Below are 16,836 nucleotides of genomic sequence, written 5' to 3' on the forward strand. Positions count from 1 at the left end.
AACGTATTAGTTCAGTTCAGCCAGCTTGAAATAAACCACTTCATGTTCATAGTTCAGCGTGAAAACATTTGGAGTTAACATGAATTACTTCTAGTTCTGGAAATGAGCTGAAAATCTTCAATCAAGTGAACTAAATCATGTGAACTGTTCTGTTATTCTGGCTATACATATGACATTGTGAGAGGTTCTTGTGTTTTTGATTTGTGGTCTCTCCCTTTAATTGAGATGCTTGCCATATAAGGATAGATCTGTGTTACGCAAAAAATAAGTGTCATACACACACACATATGAAAGAATAATGCTCAAATTAAATGTATCCACACTACATCAGGATTCGGCAGATGAGGGCTTTAAAATATTTAACCCCCGATTCACTGTGAATCGGGGGTTAAAATTTAAGGAGTTGATTACCTGAGTTAATCCTGAAATCTGATGGATTGAGAGTGGTTCAAGGGATTCTGCTGCCATCATGCGGTGAACATGCCCTCCTGCAGCCCGTGCTGGGTAACCTCCTCCCCGGGCGCCGCTGCTCTGTGTTTGTGTATGTGGAATGCGGGTCAAGCGGAACTCAAGGCAAAAACTGCGCTTCACATCAAACTCAAACACCGGCTTGCATCCCTCGGACGTGTTCTGTATGTACCGTGCTATTTTTGTAAACTATATCAACCTGCGTGCATTTGTTAAACATGTTTATATCGGGGCATTTAGCTGAGTTTATATTTCTGTTATGGTCGCATGAGCAGTCCGCTAGGAAAACGCGACGTCGTCATTTAAAATGGCGCCAAAGATTAACCTCAGCCAGTTCATCTTCGATAAACACACCTTACTGTAACCCGCTTTTATAACCACACAAATAACGAAACCCTGGCTTTACTTTAACGAATACCCATAATTCATATGCACATTTTAACTTTAGAGAAACATGTTTGAGTGCAAGTTTGACCCCTAACCTTTGACGGATAGGAGGCTTGTTTTTGTTTTTTAATGAGGGGCACCGTGGAAGCTATGCTAGTGGCAGTGGCTGGCTGCTAACAGCGTTGGAACTGACGTTTGTTAGCCTCCTGCTAACGAGCTAGCTTCGGTTGCTAACACGCAGCACCAGCTGAATTTTGTTTTCGCTCTTGAAAACGTTCGTAATTAGAAGCGGTTTGTTGTATGTCATATGTAGATTATGATATAGTTTAACTCACTGTGTATGCATTTAATTAGAAAAACATAGTAAGCCTAAAGATATTTCCACTTGATGCACCGGGTGTGGGTGGGCCCTTATGTTGCATAACGGTATGGGGAAAAAGCAACCAAGCTGGTATTCGACAGTATTTATTTTCCGCTTAAAACTAACACATGTGGATGGCGTAAAAGTGACCCCCATAATAGTATTAATGTTCACAAATGTTCTCTTCGCATGCCAGATGAAGTTATACCAAGTAGAACGCAGATGTTTACTATATGTAGCTGCCAGTTACATTGGCACCATCACAGAACTGAAGCTAGCATCCGGTTCGAATCTTTATATTCTGCACTTTACTAAAGGATTATTCTGATGGGTTTATCAAACCAGGATACACTGGAGTCCTGAAATACTCAGAATAGTTAATGTTCAAACTCGTATAACCTTTATTAAATTTGTGAAAACAGGGAATTAGTCATTTTTGGAGTGCTTTTTGTTTCTATTTTCTCTTAGACCTCCTGGATAGTTATTCTATCCCAATGTTGGTAATGATAGATGCTATAAAATATTTTTGGTTTCAGTGTTAGTCAGTGGCTGAGCTGAAATGTCTTAAAACCACAAATCACAGCCACTACTTTATAGAACTAATTAAATTACTTATCATTAATTTCATTTTAAGCAGGACCCAATTTAAGGTGGTTAAATATTGAAAAACTTTTGTTAGGGTTCCATTTTTTAAAATAAAGGTTCCTAAAAAATTGTATTTTATCTTTTCCTTAATTTTTATAGAGTAATTAATAGCTAAGTGTTACTGATGAGCCTGTGAAGCCACAGAAAAACGCCTATTAATTTTTAAAAAAAAATTTTGACAAATTAAAATGTGACTTCTTAAATTCCCCAAAATATTTTATTGAATCTGTAAATTGTGTGGATTATTTTTCTGTCCTGGTTAAATGTTTACAATGTAGTTCAGATGAAACCATTCTGATGTGTTCTCAAGCAAACAAACAAACAAGAGCCTTTTTTAAATTTTCCACACGAAGTGAAGGTTTGAAAGATCACAAGCTGCATTTTATGGAGCGTGCAGAATTGTGCTCCTGTTTGGTGTTTGTAAGTAGTGTAGTTTTCAATGCAAATTCAAAAATATTTCATTGATCCAAAAGGGAAACTAATTGTTGTTGTAACTCAAATTAATTCAAGATTCTTCAGAGATACAGATGGTGATGGCTGTGGGCAGGGAGAATCTCCTCCTGAGGCGGTTTGTATCTGAGATAGACTCTCTGTTTTCATATTTCACAAATTGTATATTTACAATTTTTATCATGTAATGATAGTTCAAGTTTGATCATCCTAGATGTTTTAGATTCTGAACTGTATCGAATCAGATTTTAATCTAGAGGTTTTAAATGAAGCGCTTTAGACCAGAGTCTCCGAATCGGAGGCCAACTTCAGCATCGGTTGTGCTGCGTGCGTGCAGGGACGAAGGGGCGTCACACAAACCGGAGCTAGCTTCTGTAGCCTAGCATGCTAATTTAGGGTTAGCACCTTTCCTCGCTGGGCAACCCCCCCTGGTATTTTTCCACCTTTCGGGCCATATGAGTCAATGGTGATTTTTGTTTTTTACCGACTATGTGACGTTACGTTGGGTTCATAACCCAGTGCGGCGCTGCGCTGTTTATGTCGCGCGGGGAAACGTGTGGAAAGTTACCTTGGTGTGTAAACATTCGTGACGCCGTATAATCTCCAAGGAAACATGTGATGCTTGTTTTTAGTGTCGCCCCATTTTACGTTCCTATGTTAAAATGTCTACCTTCAGTAAGTAGAAGTGTGATTATACACCGAGGGGTGGCGTTAGCGCTGCTGGAACTCCTCTGCGAGGCTTCTGGAAGCATCCAGTTGTTGACATTTTGATGCCTTGCAATGTTGCGTAATATCACTTACTATCCATTGAAAACTAACGCAGACGTGGAGCCTAGTTGAGTACTAACAGCATGCAGGTCCCTTTTGCATTGCTAATATTTGCTCCTTAAGTGTTTAATTTAAATATTTGTTGCTTTTACGGATATTTAATTTTTCAGATTTTTGTCTGTTCAGATTTTGAAAGTGTTATTTAGTGTCCTCTGTGTTGTTGTAGCTTAACATGGTGGGTTTTGTGTGCAGAGTCCTGATGCCGGAGCTCCACAGACAGAAGACCATGAAGAGAAGCAGACACCCCAGCAGCAGCGATGACTCGGATAATGGAAGTAAGAAAACCTGCCTCCTCTGAATCACCTGAACAGAGCTGCTACAGTTCTGCTGTCTTTTGCATCTCAGTGTCAGCTGTTCGCTCAAAAGTACATTTGTGCAAATTTTTATTATTATTATTTAGTACTTTGCAGTTATTCCCTCTTCTGTAAGTGAAGATAGCATGTTTACAATAGTAAAGCACTTGCATAGCAAGCATTGGAGTCTTAAAAATCCTTAAAACTTTACCTCTTATCAGTCTCAGTTTAAGGCATAGACTATTAGGCGTTACGTTATAATATTCATTATCAGAATGGAAATGATGTGGCTCATTTTAATTCATCATGCGATTAATTGATTAATGCATTCATGCATGTTTTCTCGTCTTCCATATGCGTTTCTATGTAATGTTACAACCATAAAAGAATAGATTATATACTTTTAGCACCTGGGTGTGTTCTGTGTAAACGATGTGAAACTGGTATTTACACACACACAAAAAACATCCATTATGCCATAACTCTCTCATGGCTCATCACATGAACACACACATTTCTACTGAACCCACAGTCACATAAGAGCTGCAGTAATTCTGAATCTGTCAGCTGGTGCATGTTTTCCTCTGCTTAAGCTTTCAGAAATGGCATAAGTATCCTTTACATTGTTGATCTTGGACCCACTTTACTGGTTTGAATGTTTCTGTCAGAGTAAGTCTGTACTCCGTATTCAGGATGTAAGAAAAGAAAGAGAAAGAGGGACAAGAAATGGACACTGGTAAAAACAAAGCGAAGGGACAACGTCCGCGTGAGACGCAGGAGACAGACTAGGAACAGGACACGTGTTTGGACCTTTAAAGACATCCTGGCAGGTCAGGCAGGCAGGCAGGCAGGCTCCAGTGAATCAGTTCAACACCTTGTGATTTTTTTTCTATTATTATTCTATTGTTAGCTGTGTTAGGGAAACCAATTTACCTCTGTTATCAGAGAATACAGAATAATTTGTAACAGTTTGCAACTGATCAGAGTGCTTTCTTCGCTCTCATGTCTTTTAAGTTCAAACGTAGAGATCAGTGTTGTTGAGATCAAATTGAGAACAGCGATATCAGTTGAAGTGTTTTGGCTGCTCAAACAGACGCTGAGGCTCATCTTCGATCCGTCCTGGAGGAAATCCAGACGCTTTCCAAACAGAAAAACCTCCAACCCAATAAACCCTTGTTATGTTTCAGGTAATTCTACCTGCTGGTCTCAGCACTCATCGCAGCACCGGAGGGGAACCGGGCAGAAACCCTCAGAGGTAAGACAGCTCGGTCATGTTGCAGCAAACCAACAGGGCCTTTTCACATTCATACATTTCATTGTATTTTATGGAATAAACCAACAAAAGTAATGAATAACTGCTTGAAATCTGCAGAAAGAGTGGAAAAATCTTTCCAAAGAAACCATTGTTGAAGTCATGTTTGCACAACAAATGTGAAAGAAGTTGTTTTGCTCAGACAAAAGCAAAATAGAAATTAAATGCACAAACACTTGGACTGCTTATCCTCCATGAGCACACCGTCCACACAGTGACACCATGATGCTGTACAGGAAGATGGTAGGAGTCAATGAGAAGATGCATCTGGAGCATGGTTTAGAATAGAGCAGGGTTTTTCAAAGTTCCAGCAGGGAGGATTCAGAAAGCTGGAGGAAAGATTAGAAAGAAATGTAAGACATAAATTTACACATATATATATATATATATATATATATATATATATATATATATATATATATATATATATATATATATATATATATATATATATCACAATTTGTTATGATAAAATATAATCTGTTTTAAATCCTGATTATAGATGTTATTTGTCATGCTCATCTTTCAAATTCATCAAGCTGCTTCGCTTTTCAACCGCAAAATGAACAAGTTTCTGGCAGCCTGCTGAGGAGGACTCTGCTGCAAAAATACTTACAAACTCATAGCCAGCTAAAGTCAGAACATATTTACTATTCACTAATAATTATCGAATGGTGAATAAAAGTGAGAAAAAAAACATTCTAAAAAGTTACATACTTTCTAACATTGTCTGTTTTCAAAGCGGTTCCCCACTGTAGGTGGGCGATATGGACTTAGGATTTTATCACAGTGCCTTTTTGGTCTATCGTGATAACAATGAAATTGATGATAAACTATTTCTTACTACTTTTTTTAGGTAACCGTATGCCTGTGACTGCATAGTGTTACAAACACAAATACTGCTTTTGGAAAACATTTCCATTTAAATCAGGCCTGTTACTTAAAAAAAGTGTCATTTGTATCACAGTAAACTTTTTAAAATCATAGTATTAAATTGAATAAATTTTTTTAAAGCTTTCATAGAACAGAGATATATTCTTATCTTTTTTTATCAATTGGAATTTATCAACACAGCAATAAATTCAAATTCTTAACACGAGAAACTGATCACAATAATTGATAAACAATACAACAAATGCTCCTCCCAAAAGCTAATGCTGTTGGCATGGATAGCATGGAAAAGTTTGGGAACCTCTGCACTGTGTTAGAATGACGCATAATCATGTGACTTAAATCCTATTGAGTCATTGTTAACGCTTTAAAAAAGTCACTGGATTCTCTAAAGCCAATGTGGCTGAACTTCAAAGTATTTAGGAAACAGAATGAATAAATAGCTACCAGACACAGCTGCTGTAGACAGGCACAGTGCAGTGAAAGGCACCCATTTACATTTTATAACTTGGCTGATCTGCTGACCTATACTAGTAAAAAACTTTAATAACTTATTCTAATTCTATCATAAGGTCCAAAATAATCCACAGATATGTGGTTGTAACTCGACAAAATGGGATAGTTTGTTAATGCCCTTTATTGAAACATCAGTAAAATGAGACTCTGTTTTGTTCCACTGGTTTTACTGGCCATACACCAGGACTCACTATCTAAGATAGTAATTGTCTAGCGAGTCCTGGTGTATGGCCAGGGTTTCCATAAGTGGGATGAAGGGTCCCACTCATGGAAACATTTCTCCCGTTATCTGCTCCACAGTCTGTAGTCAGTTCCCTGCAAGCCCCAGCCAATTAGATTAAAGCACAGCAATAGCTCCTCCCGTTTCAGCGTTCTGGTTGGTTAATCCACACAGCGCAGGATTCAAACACTTTGGCTTTAGTTTTTAACCGTTTTGAGGTTTTAGGTTTGCTCAGAGTGGTACAGGCAGACATAAACAAGTTTTAAATACTATAATCAGCTCACATAGTCACACCTCAGAGGACTATAGACACGTTGCATGTTATTGCTTACATCTGGAAATTTCATGCATGCGCATAATGCTGGAGGGCAAAAAGACTATGCATTTATTTTCTGTCCACAGCTGTGGTAGAACAATTGTTAACAAAATGAAACCTGGACATTTAGGTGTTATTAATAAAGTGCAGTACACCACCACAAATTGAAAATAACGCAGAAAAGCAGAGAAGAACAACTGAAAACCACTCGTATTCTACACACAGATGCGTTTCCATAGAAACTGACTGTCGACAGCTCAGGTGGCCGATAGATCAGAGATTAAATTCCATCAAGATTCAACACGAAAAAATCGTGGCAACATTTACCATACAAATAACACTCAGTCTGTTTCAGTTTCATGTTTTCAGGCTCGATGTTTACGTTGCGATTATTAGTAAGTAAATTGTCTGAATACAGTAATTTAAACATCTGCTCTACTGATGGTCTGTCAGAGAATACGACTTTTTTCTTTCCTTCTTTTTTAACTGTACCTAAACACACTGATTTCTGCAGCACATCTTCATGTTAAAATTGTCAAAGTCAAGCTAGCATAACTGATCTACTTCCCTCTTCCTTGCTATTTTTAATTTTATTCAAACTTTTTCCTGACCGATGAACTGTGATGCCCTCAGACAAAATTTTTCCTTTATCTATCACACATACATTTAAGATTCACCGCGTTATGTTGACAACATAACCAATGATAATCGTTGATGGCGATCAGCTTTTTGGCCTCTGACAGGGAGCTGGGGGGCGTGATGTCATGTTGTAATGCGTCTATAGGAGGAAAGCAGGGCTGGATAAAACTGTTTTTAAAATGCAAGGTGATAATTCTCCTTCTGTCTGGCAGGTTTTTAGGACAGACTTCATCACAGCTATGAAATTACACGACTCGTACCAGCTGAATCCAGAGGATTACTATGTCTTGGCTGATCCATGGAGACAGGAGTGGGAGAAAGGTGTCCAGGTCCCTGTGAGCCCCCAGTCCATTCCCCAGCCTGTGACCAGGTAGGCAAACTGCTGCTGGGAGTCTCTGTTTATCTGTCATCTTCTGTCTAGGGCTGGGCGATCAATCGATTTTAGCAGTTTACCAAAGTACTGGATTTTGAAGATTTAATTTTAGGAAAATCTGGATTTTTTCCCCACCTATGCTCTCCTTGGGTTTCCATATTTAAAAGTGATGTCAGCACGGCCAGGGCCGCCATCTTGTTTGACAAGCATGTTTTACAGCTTCTGGTTATTTGGACTTTGACTTCAGGCCAGCTCTATAACACACTGTTAGGGCCAGGTTAAGAGTTTTATTTTTTTAATTACGAGGATAAAGCCATAACATTAGGAGAACAGAGCAGTAATTTTATGAGAACTACTATAAAAGTAACAATTAAAATGAGGAATGTTGAGCATCTTATACTTTTAAGTTTTACAGATAATAATCAATAGAAATACTTCATCTCTTAACATGTCAGCATCAAATTATTATGAGCAGCAGAACTTTAAAACCATTTTGTAAACAACTGAGTCCATTTCAAAGAACCACAAACTGAGTTGGTCACATCAGATCCTGATAACTGTCCAAACGTTTCTCATTAAAATAACTTTTTCTTGAAATTTGAAAAGTTTTTTTTATCACTATATTCTTGAAATTGAGCAAAATTTCTCATAGGTTGGTGCTAATACTCCGCCGTACAACTCACTGAAGGGATAACTGAAATTAAAGCAATTATTTGATCATATTTTCTTTCATTATTTGTTTTTTAGAAAAGAAGGAAAGCAAAAAAATAAAATACATAAGTTGGCATAAAAAATAATAGATTTTATTTTTAAGCTCACTCTGCTTTCATCTCCTGGTGTTTTCAGCAAATTTGAATTAGAAAACAAGTCCAACTGGATTTTTGTTTAACATTTTACTATATCATGGGTGTACATAGTTTTTCCACACTTTTCCATGTTGGTAGATAACTTGTTGTTTGTTGCTCAGAGTTCTGGCGGAGAAGGGGAAGGAGGTGATGTTCATCAGGCCTAAGAAGCTGATCCGAACGTCGGGCACGGAGGTGCTGGGCTACGTGGACATCCGGACGCTGGCGGATGGGATGTGCCGCTACGACCTGAACGAAGAAGACGTGGCCTGGCTGCACATCATCAACGAGGAGTTTGCACAGATGGGTGAGCTGCGGACTCCACAGAAATCTATGTGATCAATAATATAAAAAACAAAAACTGACTGATTCACATTTGAGCAAACAGTAAAGCTGATGCATCTGTAACAGAGCAAACCTCCCACATGACGTCAGCTAACGCTATCTAGTTAATCATTAGCTGCAGAGACGGTCTGAGCTCCCCTCGGTGAAGTCCTGAACCTCGCAGCGCTCCGCTCACCGATTATCACAAGAAAATGTTAATCTGCCGACGACTCAGTCAACAAAATAAACCTCCATTACTCCTCCGTCTATTTGTAAAGATACTGAAGGCTGATGCAGCTAAAAACTAACCCTGATTTTTACTGCACCACATCCATGCTTGATTGGAAACAATTCATTTTTAGTCTGCACTCAGTTTTTGTTTGTCCCTTATGAGTAAAATTACAAGTAAAAATAGTGAATTAACTAATGGAAACACATGCTGGAGATCAGTGTAATAAAATGTAGTAAAATTACATTTATGGAAGTGTGATCAAAAAAACACGCTTCCTTAAATTATATTAATATTTTTATTAAGTGTTATCTTGACTGTTTTTAAGCGTATCTTTAAAACATATTTTTCCAAACAAGGGTTGACTTGTTCCCTACTTGTTGGTTTTTGCTCTAAATAAGCAACTGAAAATGTTATCATTTTACATAATTAATTGTATTTTTGCTCATAATATAAAGAACCCTGTTCCTTCAAAAAATGCTTCCACTGCATCAAAAATAGTATCGGATGTTATTAGTTTCAGTATTAGTATCAAATTTTAGTATTGTGTCGATCCTGCTCTGACGCTGCTCACTTTTATTTTTTTGCATTCTAAAATAACTTCATATATTTGCATTTTGTTTTTCTACTGTGAGAACATCTGAATGTTTCCACAGAAAGGATCGATTTTATGCTGGGATTTGGATATGCTGTAATATAAATATAGTTTTCTTCGGCTACAGATTTACAGGTTCTAATTTTTGTCAAAGTCGATAAATTACCGAGAAACAAACACAAACATATGCATACGCAGCACTTTTATGGTTATTTGTTAATAACCATATCCTAGGTTATCGTAGAACCGGTGATAATGGTTTGTTTATAGTCCAGACTCTACAGTAATGGATGGTGAACCTTGCTCCCGTCCTTCAGCTGGAAACTCACCGTCTATTAGATGGGTTTCCGTTTCTTTCATGACATCCAATAAAACCGAGACGCACACATAACAAGGAGAAGCTGATTCTCACCAGCATGTGGTGCTGTTTGCAGCCGTGCCGCCGCTGGACGAGAACACCATGGAGAGAGTCATGGAGGAGTTTGAGCACTGCTGTCACGAAAACATGACCCACGCCATGGAGACGGAGGAAGGGCTGGGCATCGAGTACGACGAGGACGTGGTGTGTGACGTTTGTCAGTCGCCGGACGGAGAGGACAACAACGAGATGGTGTTCTGCGACAAGTGTAACATCTGCGTTCACCAGGTCAGAGGTCAACACCGGAACCACTGAAGGCAGAGTCCAACCTCAAGGTTTATATTAGGGCTGGACAATAAATTATTAATAATATATAGTAATAGACACATGATCGATATCGATAGATAATACATCTGATAGAATAATCAATATATAGAATAGTCACTGAACTCTGATCCAGAACCGCACAGCATTCTGGGAGACGTAGGCAGAAGAAAGGCTTTAGCCCCTCGATCTCTAGGCCAGCTAAGCAAGGTCAGCTACCTCACTCTGTGGTTACCTAGCAACTAGGTAAGCTAGGTAAGCAGTCCTAATTGCTAAAAAATAAAAACCAACGCCGTGGATGAAACAGGAAGCGTCACACCTCTAGTTTGGCTTTATGTCACTTATTTAAACAAAAACAAAAACGAATCAATAATTATCTAAATCGATTGATACAAAACACTTATCTCATGATAGATTTTAGAACCATATCGTCCAGGCCCACTTCATATAGTTCTTACTTTTTTTTTTTTTTTTACAAATGAACATTTAAAATGTAAAAGGTGTGTCGCTCATATTTCTTTGAAAGCTGGCCTTGATTTTCAGATTTGGTTGTAAAATGTTTACAGAGGCCATTCCTCATTTTTCACCTTGAAATGATGGACTCTGTTAAAAAATCCTGGTAGATGTATTTTAATTTTGGTACATTTATTTGTTGTTAACGAGCTTTTATGTTTCCAAGAAATCTGGATATATTTGGTTTGTTTTGTAAAGACAGCAGAATCTGAAACATGACCTCAATACTGAAGGTATTCATGGTCAAAACTTCACAGTTTTAGCAACATTAGAGAAGTTATTTTATCACCCAGAGGAGCTTTTATTTCAGCTTTGGTGAACATTACCATAAACTAAATATTTATCTTATTTTGATTTAATCGTGTGTGTGTGTGTGTGTGTGTGTGTGTGTGTGTGTGTGTGTGTGTGTGTTTTGAATTCCTCCCTGTTTTCTGGTCGTGTTTCTGACCAGGCATGCTACGGCATCCAGAAAGTCCCAAAAGGCAGCTGGCTGTGTCGGATCTGCGCGCTCGGCATCCTCCCAAAGTGCCAGGTGTGTCCTAAGAAGGGCGGAGCCATGAAGCCGACCCGCAGCGGAACCAAGTGGGTTCATGTCAGCTGTGCCTTGTGGATCCCAGAGGTGAAAGCTCCATCAATCCTACTTATTCTGTTAATCTTCTGGGGTGTCTTTTTGTAATTATTTCTTTTTTATTCATATAAACTTGTGCTCGCATGTGGTTGTGTGTATCTGTGCGTTCCAGGTGAGCATTGGGAATCCGGAGAAGATGGAGCCGATCACCAATGTGTCCCACATTCCCAGCAACAGATGGGCTCTGATCTGCTGCCTGTGTAAGGAGAAGACCGGAGCCTGCATCCAGGTAGGCGTCTCCAACCCAACCAGCCTGACTGCAGTTTTTATTCATACTATGTGATATTCTTATTTTCTCATAGACTGAATTTTGCATATTCATTAACTGTGAACCATAATCATCAAAATTATGAAAGCCTTGAATTAGGGAGGATTATTTTAGTAATCGATTATTCTGACGATTAATCAAATAAAAACATTGCTGCGTTCTGTAAATTTTTCAATTAAATTTTTTGATACAATTTTAGAAATACACTAAAGATCCGAATAAACAAGTTAGTTTTTTAAATACGAAAATAAACACATTTTGTTGTCTAAAATTGCTTTTTTTGTTTTGTTTTGCGAACTCTTGATCATCTGCAGCTGAAACAAAAATCCTCTGCCTTTTCTGCTTGACATAAAATCAGTACAGTGTGGAGCTCATCTATTATTTTTTGGATTAACCCATTAATAACCGAGTAGCAAAAGAATCTTAGTGGGACATTTTGTATTTTACAGAATTTGAACCAGGTGAAGCTAAAACTGCCATAGAGGAGTTCTGGGTAGAACATATGTGCAGACAAATGTTTCTATTTTATCTTAAGTGCAAAGTGTGTATATATTTATATAGTATAATTTTAGATTAGTTACTGCTCTGAGTGTGTTGTTCTTTCAGCAAATAGCCTTTCTGTTGAGTCTGTGCTCCAGTTAACTATCAGTTCCTAAATTAGTCGACGATTATTTTAATAACGATTAATCATTTCAGCCCTAGCTTGAAATATTTCACTGTTTTGAATCTGTTTAATATGCAATCTATATATAGTGAGCCAATGGTTTTGCTGCAGAATGAATGCTGTCTTTAATGAATGTAGCTTCTGGCATCAGTCCGTCTGAATCTGTTTCATTGCCATTTGCTCTCCAGTGCTCCGCAAAAAACTGCAGGACTGCCTTCCACGTGACCTGCGGCCTCCACGCCAACCTGGAAATGAACACCATCCTCACGGAGGACGACGAGGTGAAGTTCAAGTCGTACTGCCCCAAACACTCCGGTTTCCAGGGCGACCCGGCGGAGGACGAAGGGAAGGAGGGCACACGGGACCGCAAGGGCCGGGCGAACAGCGACCAGGAGAAGAGGGTCAACCTCCGCAAGCTGAAGCTGCAGGAGATGGAGGAGGAGTTCTACCAGTTTGTGGACGTGGAGGAGGTGGCCAAGAGCCTGAAGCTGGCGCCGGAGGTGGTGGACTTCGTCTACCAGTACTGGAAGCTGAAGCGCAAAGCCAACTTCAACCAGCAGCTGCTCACCCCCAAGAAGGACGAGGAGGAGAGCCTGGCCCGGCGGGAGCAGGAGGTGCTGCTGCGGCGCCTGCAGCTCTTCACACACCTCAGGCAGGACCTGGAGAGGGTAGGTCTCCACTTGCTCCTGACGAAGACTCACAGGGTGGCCGGCGGCAGCAGAGGCGGGGTTATAAACGGGAGGAAGTATCACAGAAACATCTGAAAATAAATCAAGTTTTTCAGCACGACGTGTTCCTTGTGAGTTATAAACTAGATTGAGAAGGGACAGCAGCTCCAAAGGAAGAGAGAGAAAAAAAACTGCTTTGCTTTTCTGTTTGTGACGGAATATTTTACAGCAGACAGGAAGCAGTCAGATTTCAGCATTTACAATGTTTCTGCCCAACCTTCCTGCAGTTGGCTGCCATTCATAACACTGGGATACAAAAAAATATTTTAGGAAGTTCTGTTTTTTCAACTGAATTGTGACTATTTTGCACCACAGGATCCAAAAATGACATCCATTTTTCTCAATCAGGTCAGGCTTTTATTCTGAATTTATTTAGAGAAATTTGATCTTCTGACTAAATTACATTTTTGTGACATTATCAGTTCATTTCCATTCATATTTCTCATCCAAAAAATTATTAATAAAATGCTGTTAATCAAATGTATTAATTAAATGCTACAAACTTGGATTTCTATAAATTGAATAATAAACACTAAGATTAAGTACATGTAAATTGAACATTTCATCTTCATTGTGCTAAATTCTCCGTCTCTTTTCTGTTCTGATGGAATCTCTCCTCCTGCTCATCACTCGTTGATCAGATTCTCAGGAAACCGATCCAGATGTCAGAACAAGTCATGCATTTTGATACTCATGTTGCTCCATAGTTCAGAAGGTTGACCTGATTGAGCAAAACCAAAGTGATTTTTGGATTCATCTCATCAAAATGACCCTAAAACAGTTGAAAAACCCCAGACTTCTTGGCTGTTGGCCAGTGTTATTTATAGTGGGATCAGGGGCGACGTTTCACAGTGTGAGTTGGAGTCTCTTAACATCTTATGGTTAGCATTAGCATCTTTATTAACTTGGAAATTGCCAAATCCATCGTGGTCCACATGGACCATGGTCTATAAACCCTAAAGCTCATGTTGGGTTTAACATTATTTTGATTCAACCAAGATTATCATTGAAAGGAAATGAGTCAGGGATCTCAAAAGATGATTAAAGGCGGGTCTTAACGTTGTCAATCATGCCTGTGTACGCTTTGCTAAACGTTCTGATGTCAGAAAAACAACTAACCACTCCAGAAAAACCGTTTATCTGCTACCATCTGTGGCCATGCTAACTCAACTTAGCATTTTTGTGTGAAAAGCTTGTTCATGAGCTTGATTGACAGCGCCAAGACCCTCCTCCTTGCTCTGATTGGTTGTTTCTTTTATCGAGAGCCGTTCATTTCTACAGATGGCAATAGTAGCACTGGAACGGGCTAGACTTTTTTTCTTTTTTAAACAAATGTAAACCAAAAAAAAAAAAGCCCCAACATATTTTTTATAAAAGCTAGGTCCTGCAGCTTTAACAGTGTGTTAGCTTGACCTTACTGTCCGTTCAGAAGAGGGAGTGTATGCTGTGGAAACGCTGACTGTCGCTGCTCCTCCTGTAGGTGCGTAACCTGACCTACATGGTGACCCGGAGGGAGAAGATGAAGCGCTCGCTGTGTAAAGTCCAGGAGCAGATATTCCAGCACCAGGTCCGCCTGCTGGACCACGAGCTGCTCAACGGTGAGTCTTCTCCAACACATCCACAAGAGTCTCAGCAGAGGACCGCTGGTCAGCTGGAAGTGTGTGGAATTCAGTTTGTGTGCTTCCCACTGAGCTAAAACTAAATATTTAACTGATAAAAGCTAACAGTCACACTGAAGCTGTGCATGGTTCTGTATTCCAGGTGAGCCCTCTGCTAAGGACCTGGAGAGGCTCTTCTCTCTGGGTTCCTTCTCCTCTGACGGCAGCCAGTCCGGCTCCTCCTGGAGTAACTCTGGTCTGAAGAGCAAGCGAAGTTCGCTAAAGCAGGAAAGGAGGAAAAGCCTGTCGGACTCTCCAAGCGTTCACAGGAAGGACAATGCCTGTAGCCTGCTGGACATTAAAGATAGCAAATGCTCCCAAATCCAAGAGGCTCCGGCCACAGAGTCCAAAGGTGATGCCAAAGTCCACCAGCTTGAAGTGAGCAAGGAGAAGCCTTTCCTAAAGCTCCAGAAAGTAATTCAGGAACATGCCTCAGTCAAGTTGCACAAGCCCGAGAGCAGGAAGGGCCCCAGAAGAGAAACCCCGGCACCGGAGAATGAAGTACTGGGAAACCACAAGCAAGATCCAGAGCCGGAGGAGCGAGGGAGGAAGAGGAGGAGCGACATTTCCGAGAGCTTCCCCTGCCAGCTGAAGAACAAGTTCGGCTCCAAACATCTGGATAAAACCGTCTCCATCCGGCTGGTTGACATCAGAAACTCTGACTCCGACGAGTATTTATTTGACGATGCCACGACCAGACGGAGCGGCGCTTCGCTGGACGCGGCCCCCAACACTAAGTTTAAACCCAGCTCCGTTTCAGACTCCAAAGCCAACAGCTGGCTCAGAAAACCCACCAACGGCAGCTCCCACGCCCCTAACGGCTCGGCGTCCGGACACCTCAAAGGCTGGGGGAAGTTCCGGATCCCGAAGCGGGCCGACAAGCCTCCGAGTGCCACGCTGAGGGAGCGGGCAGAGCTGGAGCCGAGCAACCCGCTGCTCAGACCGCTCACCAACTCGCCGGAGTCGGCGTACCCCAGAACACGGCTCCGGTCGGGTCCGGAGGCCGACGGCTACAGCTCCGACTCCAAGGCAGCCGACGGCGAGCTGGAGCCCTGCCTCAAGCGGTGCCACTCCCACGAGCTGAGGGGCGACTCGTCACTGGGGCGTCGCTACGGCTCTGACATTATCCGCCGCGGCGTGCTAGCATCCTGATGGAGCGCATAAGCTACACTGCGCTAATCAGAAACGAATGACAGTCACTCTTTGTACCTTTATTTTGTCTAGAAATCATAAAATGGCTAAATGGAGGAAGGAAAAACAAACAAAAAAATAAACAGAGCTGATATTTATTTTTTATTTGTACTATAATGTAAAACTGGGAAATATTTGACTTTATTTTGAGCTAGTTAGTTTATTGAGTTTGTTTTTTGTTTAGGTAGAAACTTGTCAAGTTGCCACTTAAATCGCTTGCTCAGATATATACAAGCAAAAGCATCAACTAGAAAGATGTTGTGATTGTTGCTTGGGACCATAAGCTTTCAATGTCATTTGTGTTTAACATAGTATTACTAAAGCCGACTGAGTCTCTTGTACTCAGTCGGTCCAGCTCCAACATATAATCCTGATCCTGTCAGCCAGTAGAACTCCGTAGGTCTTTTGTTTTTTCTCCTTTTAACCAGGAATCATCAAATCTTCACAGCCAAAACCAGGAAGTCCAGCCGCCCCTTTTCTTAATATTTACTCTCACCAGGCTGCAGGCGTCACGCCGTATGAACTGGGAACCTACAGAGGAAATCAAAGAATGATGTTTTACACGTCATCAGCACTTAAGTGTAATTGAACTGCGATCGTATCCATCATGTGCCTAACTTTTATTTGAAGCGTTTGCACTACGAGAGGATGGCACAGGTGGGGGAGGCACGAGAAGAGATATTTTTACACTGAAAAATAATGACAGAAGCATTTTGTACCCTCGGCCGCTGCTGTACTACTGTTATGCAAAAGGAGTTTTTGTGAGGGGGCTTGTTTTGAAGAGAAATAAAAAGTACTCTTAAACAAATGTG

General features: G+C 40.4%; 1 protein-coding gene across 3 annotated transcripts; it reads left to right on the top strand.

Moving 5' to 3' along the window:
- The first annotated feature begins 465 nt into the window (after window positions 1-465).
- On the top strand, window positions 466-16,832 carry jade1 (jade family PHD finger 1). Of its 3 annotated transcripts, XM_014995050.2 has the most exons (12): window positions 466-632; window positions 3,332-3,414; window positions 4,125-4,262; window positions 4,620-4,687; window positions 7,539-7,696; window positions 8,667-8,851; window positions 10,127-10,338; window positions 11,339-11,506; window positions 11,628-11,744; window positions 12,636-13,115; window positions 14,656-14,773; window positions 14,937-16,832. In XM_014995050.2, the coding sequence occupies exons 1-12, from the start codon at window positions 481-483 to the stop codon at window positions 15,983-15,985; spliced, it is 2,928 nt and encodes a 975-aa protein (XP_014850536.2). In that variant the 5' UTR covers window positions 466-480; the 3' UTR covers window positions 15,986-16,832. The 3 variants fall into 3 exon arrangements, with proteins under 3 accessions (XP_014850536.2, XP_014850538.2, XP_087858446.1); XM_014995052.2 differs by lacking the exon at window positions 4,125-4,262; XM_088002320.1 differs by lacking the exons at window positions 466-632; window positions 4,125-4,262 and adding an exon at window positions 2,594-2,883.
- Window positions 16,833-16,836: the final 4 nt, after the last annotated feature.

Source organism: Poecilia mexicana, unplaced genomic scaffold (assembly GCF_051168715.1).
Source record: "Poecilia mexicana isolate PSO_F unplaced genomic scaffold, ASM5116871v1 scaffold_22, whole genome shotgun sequence".
Taxonomy (NCBI): domain Eukaryota; kingdom Metazoa; phylum Chordata; class Actinopteri; order Cyprinodontiformes; family Poeciliidae; genus Poecilia; species Poecilia mexicana.